Consider the following 17,688-nt stretch of genomic DNA (forward strand, 5'->3'; position numbering starts at 1 on the left):
CCTGCCAGCAGGCCCCCCATAGGGCCGACAGGGATGGCATTTGCGGGCTAATGAGGCATCACATGGGCTCCAGGGCCCCTTTTACAGCATTTGGAGGGGACGGCAGGGGCGGCCAGGACAACAGCTGGAACTGGGGACGATGGGTGAAGACAAGGCTGCGGGAGCTGAGGCCAGGTTATAATTACCAGCCCCCGCCCACCGCCACCCCAGCAGGAATAGAAATATCCTGTGAGATTTCAAGATCTCTGCTGAAAATTCTCAACTGAGCCAGAGTCGTCCATTTTACAGGGAGGGAATGAAACTAACATTTGTTGAGCACCTTCTAAATGCCAGATCCTGGGGTCAGGATAAGGAACTAGACCTGGTTTCTGCCTTCACGGAGCTTCTGCTCTAGCAGAGAAGCAAATAGATAGCGACACCCAGGTTGTGAGAGGGGCAGTGGAGGGGCACTGGGAGTCAGCCAGTCAAAATGTCGTTTGAGCATTTGCTGAGTGCCAGGCCCTGTAGATACGAGACGAACAAGACCAGCATGGATCTCTGCCTCTGTGAAACTTACTTATGGAGGTATCCAATCCAGAACTTGAGGAAAGAGATCAGCAAGGCATCTCCAAAATGTGAGGCCTGCTGCTGGAATCTTCCTCTCATTCAGTACTCTCAATGGCCCTACCAGGTGTGTGTCCCCATTTTACATAGGAGGAAACAGAGGCTCAGAGAGGCCCAGGATCTCACCCATGGTCAGCTAGCATGTAAATGGTGGAAAGAAGACTTGAGCCTATATCTGTCTGGCCCCAGAGTCCTCCTTTTCACACTGCAGCCTATCTGATTCTGTGCAGCCCTGGCATGTGTAGTAGGCCCTCAGCAAGACTGTAACAAATGAATGAGTGAATGGATGAAGTCAAAGAGCTGGAAGGCTTCAAGAGCAACTTCATGGACTGATTTGGAATTTTTGTACCCCTAGATCTTTCAGAGGGCAATAGTCTCCACCGTGCTTCTCCCAGCATCAGGAGGAAGAGAGTAGAGTAGAACATAGTAAATAGGAAAATATGTTATCAATTCCTCCCTGCCCTGCACACGGCCTCTTAGTAATGTGACTTTGCCACTGTTCCAGGCAAGAGGTGGAGTCTGTTTCCCCACCCTTTGAACCTGGGTTCACCTGGGACTACTTTGGCCAATAGAATGTGGCAGAAGTAATGTTATGCAGATTCTGACATTAGGCCTTAAGAGACCTTGCAGCTTTCACTTTTACTGTCCTGGAACACAGTCCTGAGACTGCTATGTAAGGAAGCCAGCCTACTGGAGGATGAAAGAACCAATGTGTCCCCACCGACAGCCAAGACCAACTGCCAGACATGTAAATGAGCCATCTTGGACCTTCCAGTCAGCTGCTCCTCCGGTTTAGGCTCAGCTGTGTGAGTGAGCCCAGACAAAATCAGCAGAGGAATGGCCCAGCCAACTGGATTTCTGTACCAGTCATCTAGAGCTACGTAAAAAAAGAAAAAACCCCACCTCCAAAGCGTGGTAGCTTAAAGCAACAATAATTTATTATTTGTCACAATTTGGTGTGTCAGCTGGGCAGTTCTTTTGCTGGGGTCACTCATGCAGCAACAGTCAGCTGTCGGGTCGCTGGGAGCGACTTCGCTGGGACAGCTGGCATGACTAGGCCTCCCTCTCCATGTGGCCTTTTATCCTGGGCTTCTTCACAGTACAGTGGTCTCAGGATTCCAAGAGGACAAGCCGCAGCATACAGGGGCTTATCAAACCTCTGCTTTTGTCGCACTTGCTGATGTCCTATTGGCCAGCGCACACTTGCTGATGTCCCATTGGCCAGAGTCAATGTGGGAGGGAATGACCCAAGGGCATGGATACCGGAAGGTGTGGTTCACTGGGCACTGTCACCATAGCAACCGACCCTGTTCCCTGGATCCCGAGAACAAGGCCCAGGGGTAGTGCGGCCTCTGGGGACCCAACTCACACACACCCAGAGATGGCACCTGAATCCTACACGCTATAAGGCTTCAGGACCAGTTTCCAAGTGAGCAGAGTGTTGTGTCCCCAGTTCCTCAGGAGCTGGAAGTGACAGGGACAGCAAAGAGGGCAGCCACATGAAGCCTCTCTCACTCACAGAAGTGGAGCCGGACCCCTGCTCCAACCCCTACTCAGATCTGGGACACTGAGCCTTTGGTGCCCAAGCCCATAGATGCACAGTGACCCCAGATCCTACCATGAATCCTCTACATTCACTGAGGTCCTGGATGGCAAGTGACCAGCACAAAGCTTAGCACACAGCAGGTGCTCAGCTAAAGTCACTCCCTCTCCACCTTTCCACCTGGGACCCCCTGCTCCCTGGCCTGGCAGCTGCTGCACTGTAAGCCAACCTGCCCTCCCCTCCCCACCCCCCACCATCTTTCTTCACCCTTCCTGTGTCTCCCTCTCAGTTTTCTGTATGTCTGCTCCCGCTCTCTTAGTTGTTCTTTGCCCATTTTTCTTCCCTCCTTTCTTTCTCTTCCTCTTTGTTTCTCTCCAGGTCTCTGTTTCTCTCTTACTGTCTCTTTCTGGGTATCTCTGACTTTCTCTCTGGTTTATCTACCCCCCCCCATCTTCCCTTCTCTCTTTTTCTGTCTCTTTCAGCCTCCCTCTCTCTCTGTTCCCCTCCCCTACCTTCCTTTCTTCCCTTCTTCTTTGTCTCTTTCCTCCTGTCTCTCACGAGGTTTCTCCCTGCCTCTCTTTCCCTGGGACTCCTTTTCTTCTTTCTCTCCTCTTCCCTGTCCATCACCTTCGCTCCCTTCCTCCCCTCTGTCTGCCTTCTGTTCTCTCTTTCCAACACCCCGGGGTGGAGAATATGATACACTCCACCTTCCCTGTACAGCCCCTGCTGTCCAGGGCTGCAAAGCCTCAGTGTCCCGGCTATGCACTTTCTACACGTGTGACCTTCAACAAGGTACTTAGCCTCTCCATGCCTCTGTCTCCTCATCTATAAAATGGGTATAATCACAGCACCTTCCACATATGAATATTGAGAGGATTAAATGAGGCAATTCACCTAAGGTGCTTAGAATAATAATAATACTAATTTTTATTACATGTCATTCTCATGAGATGAAATCCTGTATGAGTGGTTCTCAACCAATCTTGCCCCAGGGTCCATTTGACAATGTCTGGAGACAGTTTTGGAACTAAGGCAACGGTTAGTGCTGCTGGCATTTAGTGGCGGGAGGCCAAGGATGCTACTAAATATCCTACAACGTGCAGGTCACACACACACACACACACACACACACACACACACACTACAGAGAATTATTCTACCCAAAATGTCTGCAGTGCCAAGTTTGAGAAATCCTGTTGTTTAAGTCAGTATGGTGGTTGTCCCATTCTACAGATAAGGACACTGAGGTTCAAAGACGTGAAAGGATTTGCTCAAAATCACATGACCAAAGAAATGGCAGATCTGGAATTTATCCCAAGGCAATCCACTGCCAAGACTCCCCTATTCCTGGGAAGACCAATGGTGGCAGAGAAGGGGTCAGGAGGGGGTCTACTGAGGTGTTGAGAAGGCCACTGATAGAGGGTTTGTGTGACCCTTGATTAGACAGAATACCCGTTCCATATCTGCATGTGATCCCATGAAAGTGGGACCACCCCTTAGGCGCCCCACCTCTGGCTACCCTACCACAGGTACACACAGAAATACACACACAAACACATACACACACACACTACAGCCTCTCCTTCCATTCTGTTGCCTGTATGGGAATCTGGGGACTGTTGGGGGACATCAGGTGTCGGAGCTTGGGTTTTATGGGGCGCAGCATGGGGCTGCTGGTGCATGACTCCACCTGGCACACAGGCCCCAGGCACCACCTGTCACCACCTGTGCTCGGCAGGTTGGAGTGGGTGGTGGGACAGGCTCTGAATGTCTCATCGACTCCCCCGCCCTACCCTTGTCTCTTCTACTGGCAGGGAGACAAGAAGCCCAGGCTTCCCCACAGCAGAATTAATCTTGTGGTCACCCCCACGCCTGCTCCCCTCCCCGCTTCCAATAGCAGCTTGGAAGACTGTCTGCTCAGCCATTAGCTGATGCCTGGACAGAGGATCTAGGGCCTGGAGAGGGTGGGGGTGGTCCTCTAGGGCTGGGAGATAATTTGGTTGTGGGAGGAGGGTGTGAATAAGAGTGTGTGATGGTAGCTATGAGTGTGCACGTGTGTAAGGGACTTTGTATGTGTTCTTATGCCCATACTCTACAAATGTGTGAACTACATTGCGTGTGTGTATACAAGTGAGTGTGACAGCATAGTGAGTGTACATGAGTTTGGACATGAGTCCAGTTCACACCCGCCAAGCTGCTGCTCCATGCCTGGCTCTGGGCTGTGTGTTACTGACACAGACCTGGTTCATGCATAGAATGTCAAGTGGGGAAACTGAGGCCCCAAAAGTGGGATTAGTTGCCCAGGGGAGTCACACAGTGGCAGGTTCTAGCTTGCAGTCCTCTTTTTAGTAAACCAAATAGTCCATTCTGTTGCTTTTGTGTTGTGTCTGTGTGAGAGACAATGCATGTGCAATGTGTATGAGCAAGTGTGTTTGAAATTGTATGTATTTGAGGCCAGGTGCAGTGGCTCACGCCTGTAATCCCAGCACTTTGGGAGACCGAGGCAGGCAGATCACTTGAGGCCAGGAGTTCGAGACCTGCTTGGCCAACACGGCAAAACCCTGTCTCTACGAAAAATACAAAAATTAGCCGGTCATAGTGGTGCACGCCTGTAGTCCCAGCTACTCAGGAGGCTGAGGCTGGAGAGTTACTTGAACCCAGGAGGAGGTTGCAGTGAGCTGAGATCGCACGACTGCACTCCAGCCTGGGCAACAAAGTGAGAGTCTGTTTAAAAAAAAAAAAAAAAGGAAAGAAAAAAGAAAAAGAAAAAAAAAAAGCATATGTATTTCAGTGTGTGTATGTGTTAAAGTGTGTATGAGAGTGTATGTGTATATGTCAGTGTGTCTGTGTGTGTGTGTTTGTGTGGGAGGATATGTATTTGAGAGCATGCGTGTGTGTGGATCGTTGAGTGTGTATTTGAGAGTGTCTCTGTGTGTTTGTGTGTATATATGAGTTATTTATGAGAACACATCTGTATGGCCAGGTGTGAGTATACGTGTTTCTGTATGGATGTGTGAGTGTATCTGAGCCCGTGTGCATTTCTGCACGGGCAGGTAAGTGTGTGGGTTATCTATATAGGCCTGTATGTAATTCTGTATGAGTCTGTGAGTGTGAGTGTGAGCATATGACTAGATCTGTAGGGTGTATGAGTGTGTGTTTGTGAGTGTATCTATAGGAATGTGTATGAGTTTATGAATGTATCTGAATAAGCCTGTGTGTGTTATTCTGTGTGAGCCTGTGTGAATGTATCTGCAGGAGTGTATTTGAGTATATGAGCATGTGTGTGCATCTGTGTGAGCATGTGTGTATGTGTGAGTATCTGCATCTGTATGAGCAAGTGTGTGAGTCTATCTGTGTGACCGTGTGTGTGAGCATGTGTGAGTATATCTGTGTGGGCATGTGTATCTGTAACTGTATGAGCGTGTGTGAGTGTGTGTGGAAGCTGCTGAACCCTGTCCCACATGGTGGCCACATGGATGTCCTTGTGTGGCCCACTCTCCTCCTGAACTTGAATTTCCCCAGGAGTCACGGGGTCTGAATCCCACCTGTACAGGGGTCTCCACATCAGTGGGCAGCTGGTGTGGGGCATCCTGGCCTCACTCTCACTCACCCACAGGTGTAATCCGGACGGCTGTGCCTGACCTTGACCGCGAGAGCCAGGAGCGTTACGAGGTGGTGATCCAGGCCACAGACATGGCGGGTCAGCTGGGTGGCCTCTCGGGCTCCACTACCGTCACCATCGTAGTCACCGACGTCAATGACAACCCTCCCCGTTTCCCGCAGAGTGAGTGAGGCCTTCCCAGAGGAAGGAGCGTCTGTGTGTCTGTCTGTTAGCCCATCCAAGCCACCTGCCGACCCCAGCTTCCCTTTAGACTTCTCACCAAAAGAAGGGCCTCCCCCTGTCTGTCTGTCTGTCTGTCCTCCCAAGCCACCAGCTATCCCCCAGCCCTCCTCCAACCATGCCTCCTACCAAGGAAGACCCCAGGGCTGGTCGATGCCCCACAGAGCCAAGTAACATGCCATCATCCTCCCAGACCTCCTCTTGCTTCCGGCAGAGGGGGAGCCCCACCCATCCACCCTTCTGTCCATCCTCCAAGCCCTCACTGGCCCCTGCCCACTCCCCTAGCCACTTGTTGGACAATCCCATGCCGCTGACCTAGGCTTGCAAAGGGAAGGTATTGGGGAGAAAGGGGGCACCCAGGGATCTAGGCAGAGGCTGCTTAGCCCCCAGACAGATGGAGGTTGTGCAGAGAAAAACTAAGTCTGAGTGACAGGCATTTCCCTCCTCCTCTGAGCCTGGGTAGCGGGACTCTGTGCTTCTGAATTAGGAGGCCTTTCCACCCTCTGCCTCTGCTGGCACAGCGGGGATTGGAGGATGTCTCCGGCCCAGCCTCCCAGCTCTCTATCAGCCCAGCCAGCCCCTCTGTCCCAGGCTCAGGCCGAGAGCCACGACAGGGAAGCACCAAAGCTGGCAGAGACTAAATGCCGCGGGGAGCTGGGCTGATTCCTATCGGGTGAGTCATTACTTAAGGTCTGCTGCTCTCACATTAGGCCCCGCCACAGGGGACTGACCCCCCGAGAGATAAGGGAATCCAATCCCTTAGCTGAGAGCGCAGCATCATTGTGGCCTACAGCCTCAGCTCAGACAGAGAGTGGAGTGGGCTGAGCTCACCAACCAGCTTCCCGGTGCCAGGGAGCCTGGTATGGAAATCATCCCACTGCCCAATCTCCCAGCCCAGCCCCAGCCCCTGAAGGCCCATGCAGACAGGTCGGATGGTGGGACGCACCCCCACCCAGTCTTCTGCCCATTTGTGCCAGGCTTTGAATGAGCTCTGAGCTGGAAGGGGTGGAGCAGAGCAGAGAGGAGGAGGCCAGGGTCCCCAGAAGGTTTGCTTTCCTGCTCGCCCTTCCTTTCCTCCTTCCTTTCTTTTTCTTTCTGTCTTTCTTATCATGAACTATAGCACACAAAAATAACATAAAACATAAATGTTTGGTTCAACAAATAATTATAAAGCAAACACTCCTGTGACCACCAGCCAGGACCCCAGAAACCCTAATATGTCCTTTCTGATCATAGCCTCTTCCCCAACTCCTCCCTTCAGTTACCCACCACCTGCTTTTGTGATGGCCATCTTTTGAGTCTGTTCATCTATGTAGGCATCACCAGACAGAAGTCTAATTTCATCCATTTTTGAATCTTATGTAAATGGGATGAATCATACAATACGAATTGTTTTTATCTTGCTTTTTACCTCTCAAAATTATGTTTATGAACTTACGTTGCTGGTAGCTATAATTTATTCATTTTCTTTGCTGTATAGTATTCCATAATTGTCTATTCTGGTGGTGGTGGACACGGGCATTATTTCCAGTTTGGGGCTATGGGGAAGGAGACTGCTTTGAACCTTGTTGCCGCAGGTCTCTAGGTGCCCATTTGCACTTGTTCTCTATGGACATAGAGGAGTGAAATTGCTGGGTCATGGGATGTAGTCATCTTCAACTTTACCAAATAAAGCCAAACTCTTTTCCCCCATGAGGAAACGCACATGTCCATTGTACCACATCCTCACTGACTCTTGGTACTGTCACGTTCTTTGATTTGTGTTAATCTGGTGGGTGTCTACTGGTAACTCATGCTGGTTTTCATTCATACACTCACTAGTCCCTCACACATTTCATTTATGCGACAGCCTGGCATTCTGCCAGGCACTGGGAATGCCTGATGAATAAGAGATGTGGTCCCTTTCTTCCAAGAGCTCATACCCGAGAGAGAGAATAAACAGAAAATGAGAGTAAAAACGTAGTAATTCTAACAATGGGATAAGCTTGGGGGCCAAGGGAGCACAGGAGCAGAGCCTGGAGGTCTGGGAGGGTTCCCTGGAGGAGGTAACATTCAGTGAGACTGGAAGGCAGAGCGGGAATTGGGAAGGCAAAGGCAGAGAGGAGGACAGGGAGAGGGGATGCCTGGAGGTGAGAGAGAGTGAGTCAGAGTTGCAGAATCACAAGAACTTCAGCAAGGCTGAAGCTAGAGACGGAGTGGGGATTGGAGGATGAAGCTGGAGAAGCCAGCAGGGGCCAGGCAGCGTCTTGTAGGGCAGGCCAAGGGACTTGCATAACTCCATCCCAAGGGCAATGGGGAGCTATGGAACGGATTAAAGCAGGGGAGTGGCATGTTCAGCTTGTGTTTCAGAAAGTGTCCCACCTCGGCTGCTGTATGAGGATGAATCAGAGGCAGCCACTCTATGCAGGGGTTACCAAGACCTGTGGAGCCCCCAAGAGACACATCCCCACAGTCCCTGCTTCAGCTAGGCTGGCCTATCACTTAGCAAGTCATCCTCACCTCGACCTCAGCTCTGGTTGGAGAGCAGGCGGCAGCCTCCATCCCATCTGATCTCATTCCTTCTGGTTTCCCCTCTGCTCCTCCCCTCCAGCCACACGGCCATCTTGCCATTCTTCCAACATGCCAGGCACAGCACCCACCTCAGGGCCTTTGCACCTGCTGCTCCCTCTGTCTAGAAAGCTCTTTTCCAAATATCTGCTTGGCTCGCTCCCTCCCCTCCTTCTGACTTCTGCAGAAATGTCATCTTCTCTGAGAGGCCTTTCTCCATCAGCCTATTTAGAACTGCGTGACACCCTCATCAGCACTCCTGCACCTTCCCTGCTTTCTCTCTCTCCTAAGTACCTATCACCGTTGGACATACCGTATGTTTCACTGATGTGATTGTTTAGTGTCTTTCCCTTTCTATTAAGAGTAAAGCAACATGAGAGCTGAAATTTTGGTCCATTTTATTTGCTGCTGTAACGATAGTCCCTAGAATTGCATGATGTCTGGGGACATCATAGGTGCTCAATGTATACGTTGAAACGAAGGAATAACTACCGTTAACATCAACAGCAAAATCAGCATGAAGCCCCACCATTTTAACACAATTTGTTCTATTTCCTGAGTAGCTACCAAGTGCCAGGCACTGCACTAAGCATGTTACAGGCGTCATCATCTAAGTTAGTTGTCATAACCACACAGCTGTTAGGAAGGCACCATCATTATTTATTTCCATTTTACAGATGAGGAAACTGAGGCTCAAGGTTGCACAGCTAGGACTGACTCTAGAGCCTAGCCTTTATCACTGTGCTCCTCTGTCCCTGTCACTGGCTAGGTAGGGAAACTGAGGCCCAAAGAACTGCAGGCATTTTCCCAAATCAACCAGTGAATAAAACCAAAGGTCAGAATTAAAAACCTCCCTTTGCACTGCCACCCAAACTCCTGCAGGGGACATGCCCCTCTCAGCCCCCACTTTGGCCAAGCTGAGAGCCCCTTTCAAGCACTGTCCTCCATAGAGGCTCACCTGAGCCCCCTTGTCCCCTCCCCTGCTGCTGGCAGAGGCTGGGGTAGGGGCTGCCTTCATCCCTGCTCATGGCCGTGTTCCCCACAGAGATGTACCAGTTCAGCATCCAGGAGTCAGCCCCCATCGGAACGGCCGTGGGACGTGTGAAGGCTGAGGACTCAGACGTGGGAGAGAACACGGACATGACTTACCACCTTAAGGAGGAAAGCGGCAGCGGCGGCGATGTGTTCAAGGTCACCACAGACAGTGACACTCAGGAGGCCATCATCGTAGTGCAGAAGGTGCAGCTGCCTCAGGAGGGATGGGGGAGGCAGACCTCAGGGGCGGGAGGATCAGGGAGGCCTCTGGGCAGCCAAATACACCCATCTCACTCCACTCAATGGATTAGTTCTCTCTAGAGGCCCAACACCAACCTGGAAAAACACTGATGGTATCATTCCCCTTTTGCAAACCAGGCATACAGTGGTGAAGTGACCTGTCTGAGGTTGCACAGCTGGTTATCAGAGCCGGGGTTCAATCCAGATGGGAATCCACACCCTCAAACACTCTGATGTGTGGTTCACATCCTTGCCAGGCTCTTTACACTCCTCATCCCCTTTAATCTTCGTGTTTCCCTCTGAAGCTGAGGTCACTATCCTCATTTTTACAACTAAGAAAATAGAGGCTCAGAGAGGTCAAGGGGCTTGCCCAAGGTGACACCTGTAAGATACATAGTAGAGATTTGAACCCAGGTCTGGAGACTCCAAAGCTCTTTCCTTCCTGAGTCTAACAGCCTTCCTTGCCCACTGGCTGGCCCAGGAACCAGAAACTAAAACTGCAAACTCAGCAGTCCCTAGGGAGGTCAAATAAAGAGCCAAAAATCCATCTTCCGGGACTTGGTCAGGGGCTTGGCAACTCAGGGCTGCAAAGCCCATTAAGACCACCCACTCCGACCCCACTCTCCCATGGGAGGTCTAAGTCCCCTGCACTAGCCCAAAAGTGGTCATAGGCCTTTGTTTGTATATCTCCAGGGACAGAATGCCCACTTTCTGCCACTGTCCAGCTCTTCTTCCTCCCATTCAGCTGGCATCGGTCTCCTTAAATCTGTGCCTATCAGCCTGAGCTCTGCCTTCCAGGACCTCCAGAAATATCTGCCCTCAACAGTCCTTCTTTCACTCAGCAAGCACATAATGACCCGCTCTTTACCTGGCATTGAGGGCTTGAGGATAGAGAAAACGCCCAGTTCCTTCAACTCCCTCTCAGAGGATAATAATATAATAGCTACTACTTGTGATCATGTGCTTGCCACGTGCCAGGTGCCCTTCAACTACTTTCTGCGTATTAACTCATTTGATCCTTTCATCAACCCTCTGAGATACTGTTATCGTTCATTTTATAGATGAGAAACCGAGGCCCCAAGAAGTTCGGTAACTTTCCCAAGACCATGCATCTAGCATAGTTCGGTAGGGATACAGGCCCAGGGGGTCCAGCTTTAGAATCTCCCTTTTTTAAGCACTGGTGATTTTCAGTCTTTTGATCTCCATTTGTCCTTAACTGTTAGATGGGCCCATTTTACAGATGGAGAATTGGAGGCCCAGAGAAACCCAGCTTCACAGAGCAGCAGAATCAGGCTTCAAACTTAGCCTGGGGACTCCAGCACAGCATTTGCTCTCATCCCCTGGGCTGCTTAATCTCCCCCACCCCCAGCTCTTAGGCCCCCTCCCGCTGCCTGCTCCAGCAGTGGCGCCTAGGGTGTCTCTGCGGAGTCAGTGATGGCTCAGGAAGCAGACTGATGGCCTGGCTCCAGAGTCCATCGCTCACTCCTAGGCCAGGCCACCGCCTGCCTCCCTGCATCCTGATTTCCCAGGCAACAGGCTGGAGGCAGGACAGGGATGTTTTTCCTGCTGGAGAAGTCGGGGGTGGGGGATTCTGAGAGCAATGGGTGGACCCCATACACAGGGCAGGCACCTGCTGTGGGTCTCCTGGAAGGTCACTCTTGCCAATCAGATCGCTCCCCCACCATGCAACTGAGGTCCCTGCAGCTCCACCATGGCTATTTCTCTTTGCTATAGGCAGTGTCTTTAGAAGGCCAGAGCTAACACACAGCCACGGAGCTCATTCATCAGAGGGTCACCCATTAGCATCCCCCGATAAGAAGCACAGGCTCAGCATGGATTTAACCAGATCTCAGAGGAAAGCTCTAAGGCAGCCCGGCTTATCGGGCTCAACTCACATTAGTTGCTAACTCCGGCATACCAGGGAATCCTGGCTCTGCTAGTGATTCACTGCTCAGTAACTCCGGCAAGTTACTGAGCCTTTCTGGGCCTGGATTTCCTCATGTGTAAAATCCGATCATAAGAATACAAGCCTCTTAGGGTTGATGTCAAGTTGAGTTAATATATTTAAAGCACTGGCACACAGTAGGTGCTTTGTGTTGGTGAAATAAACTAATGAAATGTGCCCACACTGCGCTGGAAGGCAGGAAGTTCGGGTGCTCAGCGCGGTAGCCTGGAGTGGCTGTGTCCCGAGGCAAGACTGTCCTGGAGGAGCCTCAGTTTCTCCACCTGTAACCCACCGAGTGGGTCTGGGTCAGTTCTGCAATGCAGCCCAAACATCCCTGCCGCCCCTGCTGAGACAACGTGTGACCTTGGCCTCCCTCGTGAAGGCCTCAGTGTCCACCAGACCCCACCCACTAACCGGCCCTCTGCTCCCTCCCCCAGCGCCTGGACTTCGAATCCCAGCCCGTGCACACCGTGATCCTGGAGGCCCTCAACAAGTTCGTGGACCCCCGCTTCGCCGACCTGGGCACGTTCCGCGACCAGGCGATCGTGCGCGTGGCCGTGACCGACGTGGACGAGCCCCCCGAGTTCCGGCCACCCTCCCGCCTCCTGGAGGTGCAGGAGGACGCGCAGGTGGGCTCCCTGGTCGGCGTGGTGACGGCGCGGGACCCCGACGCCGCCAACCGGCCCGTCCGGTGAGACCCCCGCCCGGGGCCGACGCCTGCTGCCTGCTATCCCGCCATCGCCCCCGCAGACAGACTGCGGGCAGAGGGGAGGAGGGCTGGGGCGGGGAGGGCCGAAGGAGGGGGCTGCGTGGGGGAGGGAGGCGCGGAGAGAGGCGCACAGGGATGGAGAGAAACAGGCACGGAGAGAAAGGGCCAAGGAAGCAGATGTGAGAACAGTCAATGAGAGAGGCAGGGGAGCCAGGCCAATGAGGCAGACAACGAGGAGGGACAGACACAGAGGCGGGCACTGCACTGGCGGGGCCTCCGCGCTGCTGGCTGCAGCCACACTGGCTTCCTGGTCTCTCGACTGGGCCATCCCTGTACCCAGGACTCTCCCAGTTTTCTCCTTGCACCCCACTTCCCTCTCATCATCTCCCTTGGTGTTCTGCTAGACACCTCAAACTTAGGTTCAGAACTGGGTTCCTGGTCTCTCCACCAAAGGAAATAAAAAACCCAAACACCAGTTTGCCTGCCATCATCTCCGTCTTGGGAATGACAGCTCTATCCTTCCAGTTGTTCAGGTCAAAAATGTTGGAGACATCCTTGCCTCCTCTCATTCTCTCATGCCTCCCTTCAATCCATTAGCGAATTCTGCTGTCTCTACCTTAAAAATTCATCCAGAATCTGACCACTTCTCACCACCTCTGCTGCTACCACCTCGGTCCAGGCCACCATTTCTCTCGCCTGGAGTATTGCAGTTGCCTCCTCACTGGTGTCCCTGATTCTGTCCTCACCCCTCTTTAACCTAGAATTGTTGCAGGAACCAGCCTGATCCTGCTCAAAGGCGAACCAGAGCATGGCCCTGCTCTGCCCAAGCCCTCCAAAGATACCTACAAGGCTCAGAATAAAAGCCCAAACCCTGACAATGACAGCTCTGGCCTCCCTGAACCTCTCAGACCACACCTCCCACTCCTTTCCAGTCCACTCTGCTGCAGCCACACTGGCCCCCTCACAGCCCTGCAAACACACCAAGCTCACCTGCACTCTGGGCTTGTGCTACAGTGGATCCCTCGGCCTAGAATGTTCTTGCCCTAATAGCCCCCATAGTTTGCTCTCTCACTTCCTCCAGGTCTTTGCTCAAAAGTCATCTTCTCAGTGAGACCTTCTCTGACCACTCTTCCTAAAATTTCAACTCCACCCCAACCCCTAGCCCTGGTACTTCCTATCCCCTGTCTTCCTCTGCTGCTTCCTTATTACCTTTCATCATCATCTAACACGCTGCTTTTCTGATTACCTTGTTTGTCTCTCCTACTGAAAGGTAAGCTGTCTGAGGGTAGGGATTTACATCTATTTGTTCACTGCTGTACCCGCAGGGCCTAGCCCAGGCCTTAGTACTCAGTGAACACGTGCTGAATATGTGGTGAATTAATGATATGTAAAAATAGAGGCCAGGCGTGGTGGCTCATGCCTGTAATCTCAGCACTTTGGGAGGCTGAGGCGGGCGGATCACATGAGGTCAGGAGTTTGAGACCAGCCTGACCAACACGGTGAAACCCCATCTCTACTAAAAATACAAAATTAGCAGGGTGTGGTAGCGCACTCCTGTAGTCCCAGCTACTCTGGAGGCTGAGGCAGGAGAATCGCTTGAACCCGGAGGCAGAGGTTGCAGTGAGTCAAGATTGCGCCATTGCACTCCAGCCTGGGCGACAAGAGCAAAACTCTGTCTCAAAATAAATAAATAAATTAATTAATTAATTAAAATAAACTAAAAAATAAAAATAATGATTGAGAAAAGAGGCAGAAAAACAGACTCACAGAGATGTAGAGAGACCAACAATGAGAAGAAGAGACTGGAGAGAAAGAAAAGCCCATAAAAAGAGGACAAGAGGGACTGACCCGGCAATGTGTAAATGGAGAAGGGCACCTTGGAGAGGAAGCCAGAAAAGGGAAGAAATAGACACAGACACAGGCAAGACAGAGGCGGAGCAGGGATGGGGCAGCTGGGGTCCCTGGAAGGGTCTTGGAGCTGCAGGTGATGGGAGTCTCTGACAGTAGCCTAGGTTGGAAGATGTTCAAATAGAAGAGGAGGGAGGAAAGGCTGTAGAAGAAACTGATCCAGAGGAGGAGGTTAGGGGCTGGGGGGATGGCCAGTGTGAGAGGGATGGGAAGGAGGCATTGGGGCTCCCTGACTCATTCCCAAAACCCCTGTACCTAGTCAGTGAGTGACCCCTGAGCTGACTATGAGCCTAGCCCTGTGTGGGCATTGAGGAGAGGGGGAGGGAAAGTTTATTTGAGGACCTCTGCATTGTGTAACTCCAGAGGGCAACGTCCCCATCATTGTCTGTCTGAATGGTGCTATCAGGATTGTGCAGTGCACAGCCTGTGCAACATTACATGGCAGCCCTAGGTGAGACACACAGATGCTATCCTGCTTAACTGTTCATGGACTCTCAGACTGGGAGATAGCCCCAGGGGTCTGGGAAGACTTCTGAAGGAGGCAGGAATTGACCTGAGCTAGGTATCTGGGTACAGTGTAAATATGAGGAGAGGCACATTCCAGACAGAGGAACAGCTTGTGCAGAAGTATACAGGCAGATGAGTGGTAGGTGTGCCTAGAGAAGAGCAGACCTTGATCGCTATAGGGGGCTGGGGGAGATGAGGCACAAAAGTGAAGTCTAACAGGGCCTCAGAGGCAGGCCGAGGAGCTCAGACTCTGTCCTAAAGCCAAGAACGCCCACGCTGCTTTCACTACACTCACTGCCAATGCCATCCTGCCACTGTCTCTGAACTCCTCTACTCCCTTCCACCTGGGCTGGTGGCACAGTCTCTGAACATCCCCCTTGGCCTCTGGCCTGGGCCCAGACCTCTCCAGGAAGGGCATTGTCACCCCTGTTTGTCAGGGAGCTGAGGCCCAGGGAGGGGAGGAGGATTCTGCAGGCTTTCCCAGAGAGGTAAGAACACGGAGCGGGAGGCGAGTCCTTGGCCCCAGGTCAGTCCTCCCGTCTGCCAGCTCCCCTCCTCTCCAATTCCACTCTCCACACCCCCTCTCAGTCCTCTCCCTCCTCCCTGCTTTGGCTCCCTTCCCTCCTGCTTTTATCTGCACTGAAAGGGCCAACTTTGAAACCTGCTTCTCACCTTCTTTCATCTCTCTTTGCCGGCCCCTTCCCTGGGGCTCCTCAGATGTGGAGGCAGTGAGGAGCTTGAGACTGGTCCAATTTAACACCACAAACATTTACCCAGCTCCTCCTCCGTGCCAGGCCCTGAGCCAGGCCTGGGGACACCAAGATGACTCAGCCAAGGACAGAACTGGGGTGGAGCTTCCAGACTGTGGGGTACAAAAATGGAAATGGGAGGCCAGTGAGGGGCTATGGGAGACAGAGAAGGGGTCCTTGCAGGCCATGTGTGCTGCCAGAGCCCAGCTTGCTCTAAGGGTTCCATTCTGGCAGCGCCTGCGTTCTCAGGGTCACAGGCTCAGGCAGCAACTCAGCATTGAGTTATGCCCGGCACTGTTCTGTGCAGTGAGGAAGCAGAGATGATAAAACAGGATCCCTGCCCACATGGAGTTTGCCTTCTCCTGCAGGAAGACAGACAGCAAATGGTTAAATGAAATAATTGCTGAAAGCACTATGAAGAAAATAGACGAGTGATAGGAATAAGGAGGGATTGGGACCACAGAGGGCCACTTTGAATTGAGTGGTGAGGGATGTGACACATGAGCTGAGATCAGAATGATGGGGAGTCATCCATGCAAAAATGTGAGAGAAATCATTCCAGGTACAGGGAACAGCAAGTAGAATGGCCCTGAGGCAGGAACAAGCTTGGTGCGTCCCTGGAAATGAAGACATGAAGTGGCATCCTGGGAGACTCTGCCTAGCATGGTTTGCAGGACACAATGAGTGCCTGGAAATTACAGGAAAGCAGATGGTACAGAGAGATTTTTCTGAGCCTTTGCACTGGAGATAGTAGAAGGTGCCTCATGTTACTTCATTTCCCTTTGGAGGGTACTGTACTCATTTGACAAATGAAGAAACTGAGAATCAGAGAGGGAAAATGACTTCCCAAGGCCACCCAGCTCAAAAGGGGAAGCACCAGGGTTTGACCCATGTCTGACCACTTCCTGAATCCAGCCTTTTGCCATTTCACTCCTGCTTCTTACTCTCCTTGTGGTTACTGCGGTTCCTAAACTTGTGCAGTGCTCTCTGCTGTGCACTGGCCACAGAGATGATGGCCTCAGACATGGGCCAATGGGAAGGCTGGGCCTGTGTGAACGAATCCAGTGACAGGTCCAGGTACACGTGGGCTTGGGCTGAGGCAGGGGCTTCAGGAGCTCCAAGGAGGGGTGAGTAGTTTATGCACCAGGAAGGGGAGTGACAGAGGTTTGCCCCAAGAGGCCCCTGCAGGGGGACGAAGGGGACAAGGCTTGGAATGGGGAGAGTGTGCCCCAGGTTGGAGTGATGGGGAGGGGAGGTGGCAGGGACAGAATCATGGAGCCAGGAGGTTAAGTTTGGGAGCAGGGAGACCAGCTGGACAAGCTCATGATAGGGCCAAGAGGGCACTTGGAGATAGGCTGCGAAGGACCTTGAATGCCACATGAAGAAGTGGGACTTTATCCTGTAGGCAGTGGGAAGCCTTAGAAGGCTTTAGAAGGAGGGAGAAAAGTGCTCAGATGGGCCCACCTCTCAATTAGGCAGGTTTGCAGACAGAACGACCATTTATCAGCCCAGCCATGTTCCCACCTAGCCCCATCGTGAGTTTCCTTTGAACATCAAAAACAGCTAGTCCACACTACAGCGGAGGAAGCGAACACCGTTTCTGCACCCAGCACTCTGCAGTGTGGTGCAGCAGAAAGTGCAAGGGCTTTGGAATCAGAGGAGACCTGGGTTCAAATCCCAGCTCAGTCGTGGAGTCTTGGGCAAGTCAATGCACCTCCTCTGAGCCTTGGTTTCCCCATCTCTAAAATAGGCATCATAATAGTATGTGCCTCATTCATAGGTATCAAATGTCTACCACATACCAAGTTCTGTGCCTGGTGCTCTCAGGGCTGGAAGAAAGATTAAGTGCTTAGATATTGCAGTTCCTCAGGAAATGGTCATTACCATTTTTCTTGGTAGTCTGCACACCCGTTTTTTCCCTTTCATTCTGCAACCAGTATTAACCACATATAATTTTCCAGGCATCGTGTGTGGGCTTCTCAGTATATGCCTAAAGGGAGTAGGGGAAACCAGTCACAGATAGGGTGGAGTGAGCAGAAAGGAATCCCTTGGTTGGGACAG

The 17,688-nt window shown here is 52.0% G+C and overlaps 1 protein-coding gene across 1 annotated transcript in view; it reads left to right on the plus strand.

Moving 5' to 3' along the window:
- The window catches only part of CDH22 (cadherin 22), a 134,700-nt gene that overhangs the window by 85,944 nt on the left and 31,068 nt on the right, over positions 1-17,688 (plus strand). The window contains exons 5-7 of the mRNA XM_008015408.3: positions 5,763-5,930; positions 9,580-9,773; positions 12,192-12,445. Of these exons, the coding sequence (XP_008013599.2) occupies positions 5,763-5,930; positions 9,580-9,773; positions 12,192-12,445 (616 nt within the window). The remainder of the gene's footprint in view (positions 1-5,762; positions 5,931-9,579; positions 9,774-12,191; positions 12,446-17,688) is intronic.

Source organism: Chlorocebus sabaeus, chromosome 2 (assembly GCF_047675955.1).
Source record: "Chlorocebus sabaeus isolate Y175 chromosome 2, mChlSab1.0.hap1, whole genome shotgun sequence".
NCBI lineage: Eukaryota > Metazoa > Chordata > Mammalia > Primates > Cercopithecidae > Chlorocebus > Chlorocebus sabaeus.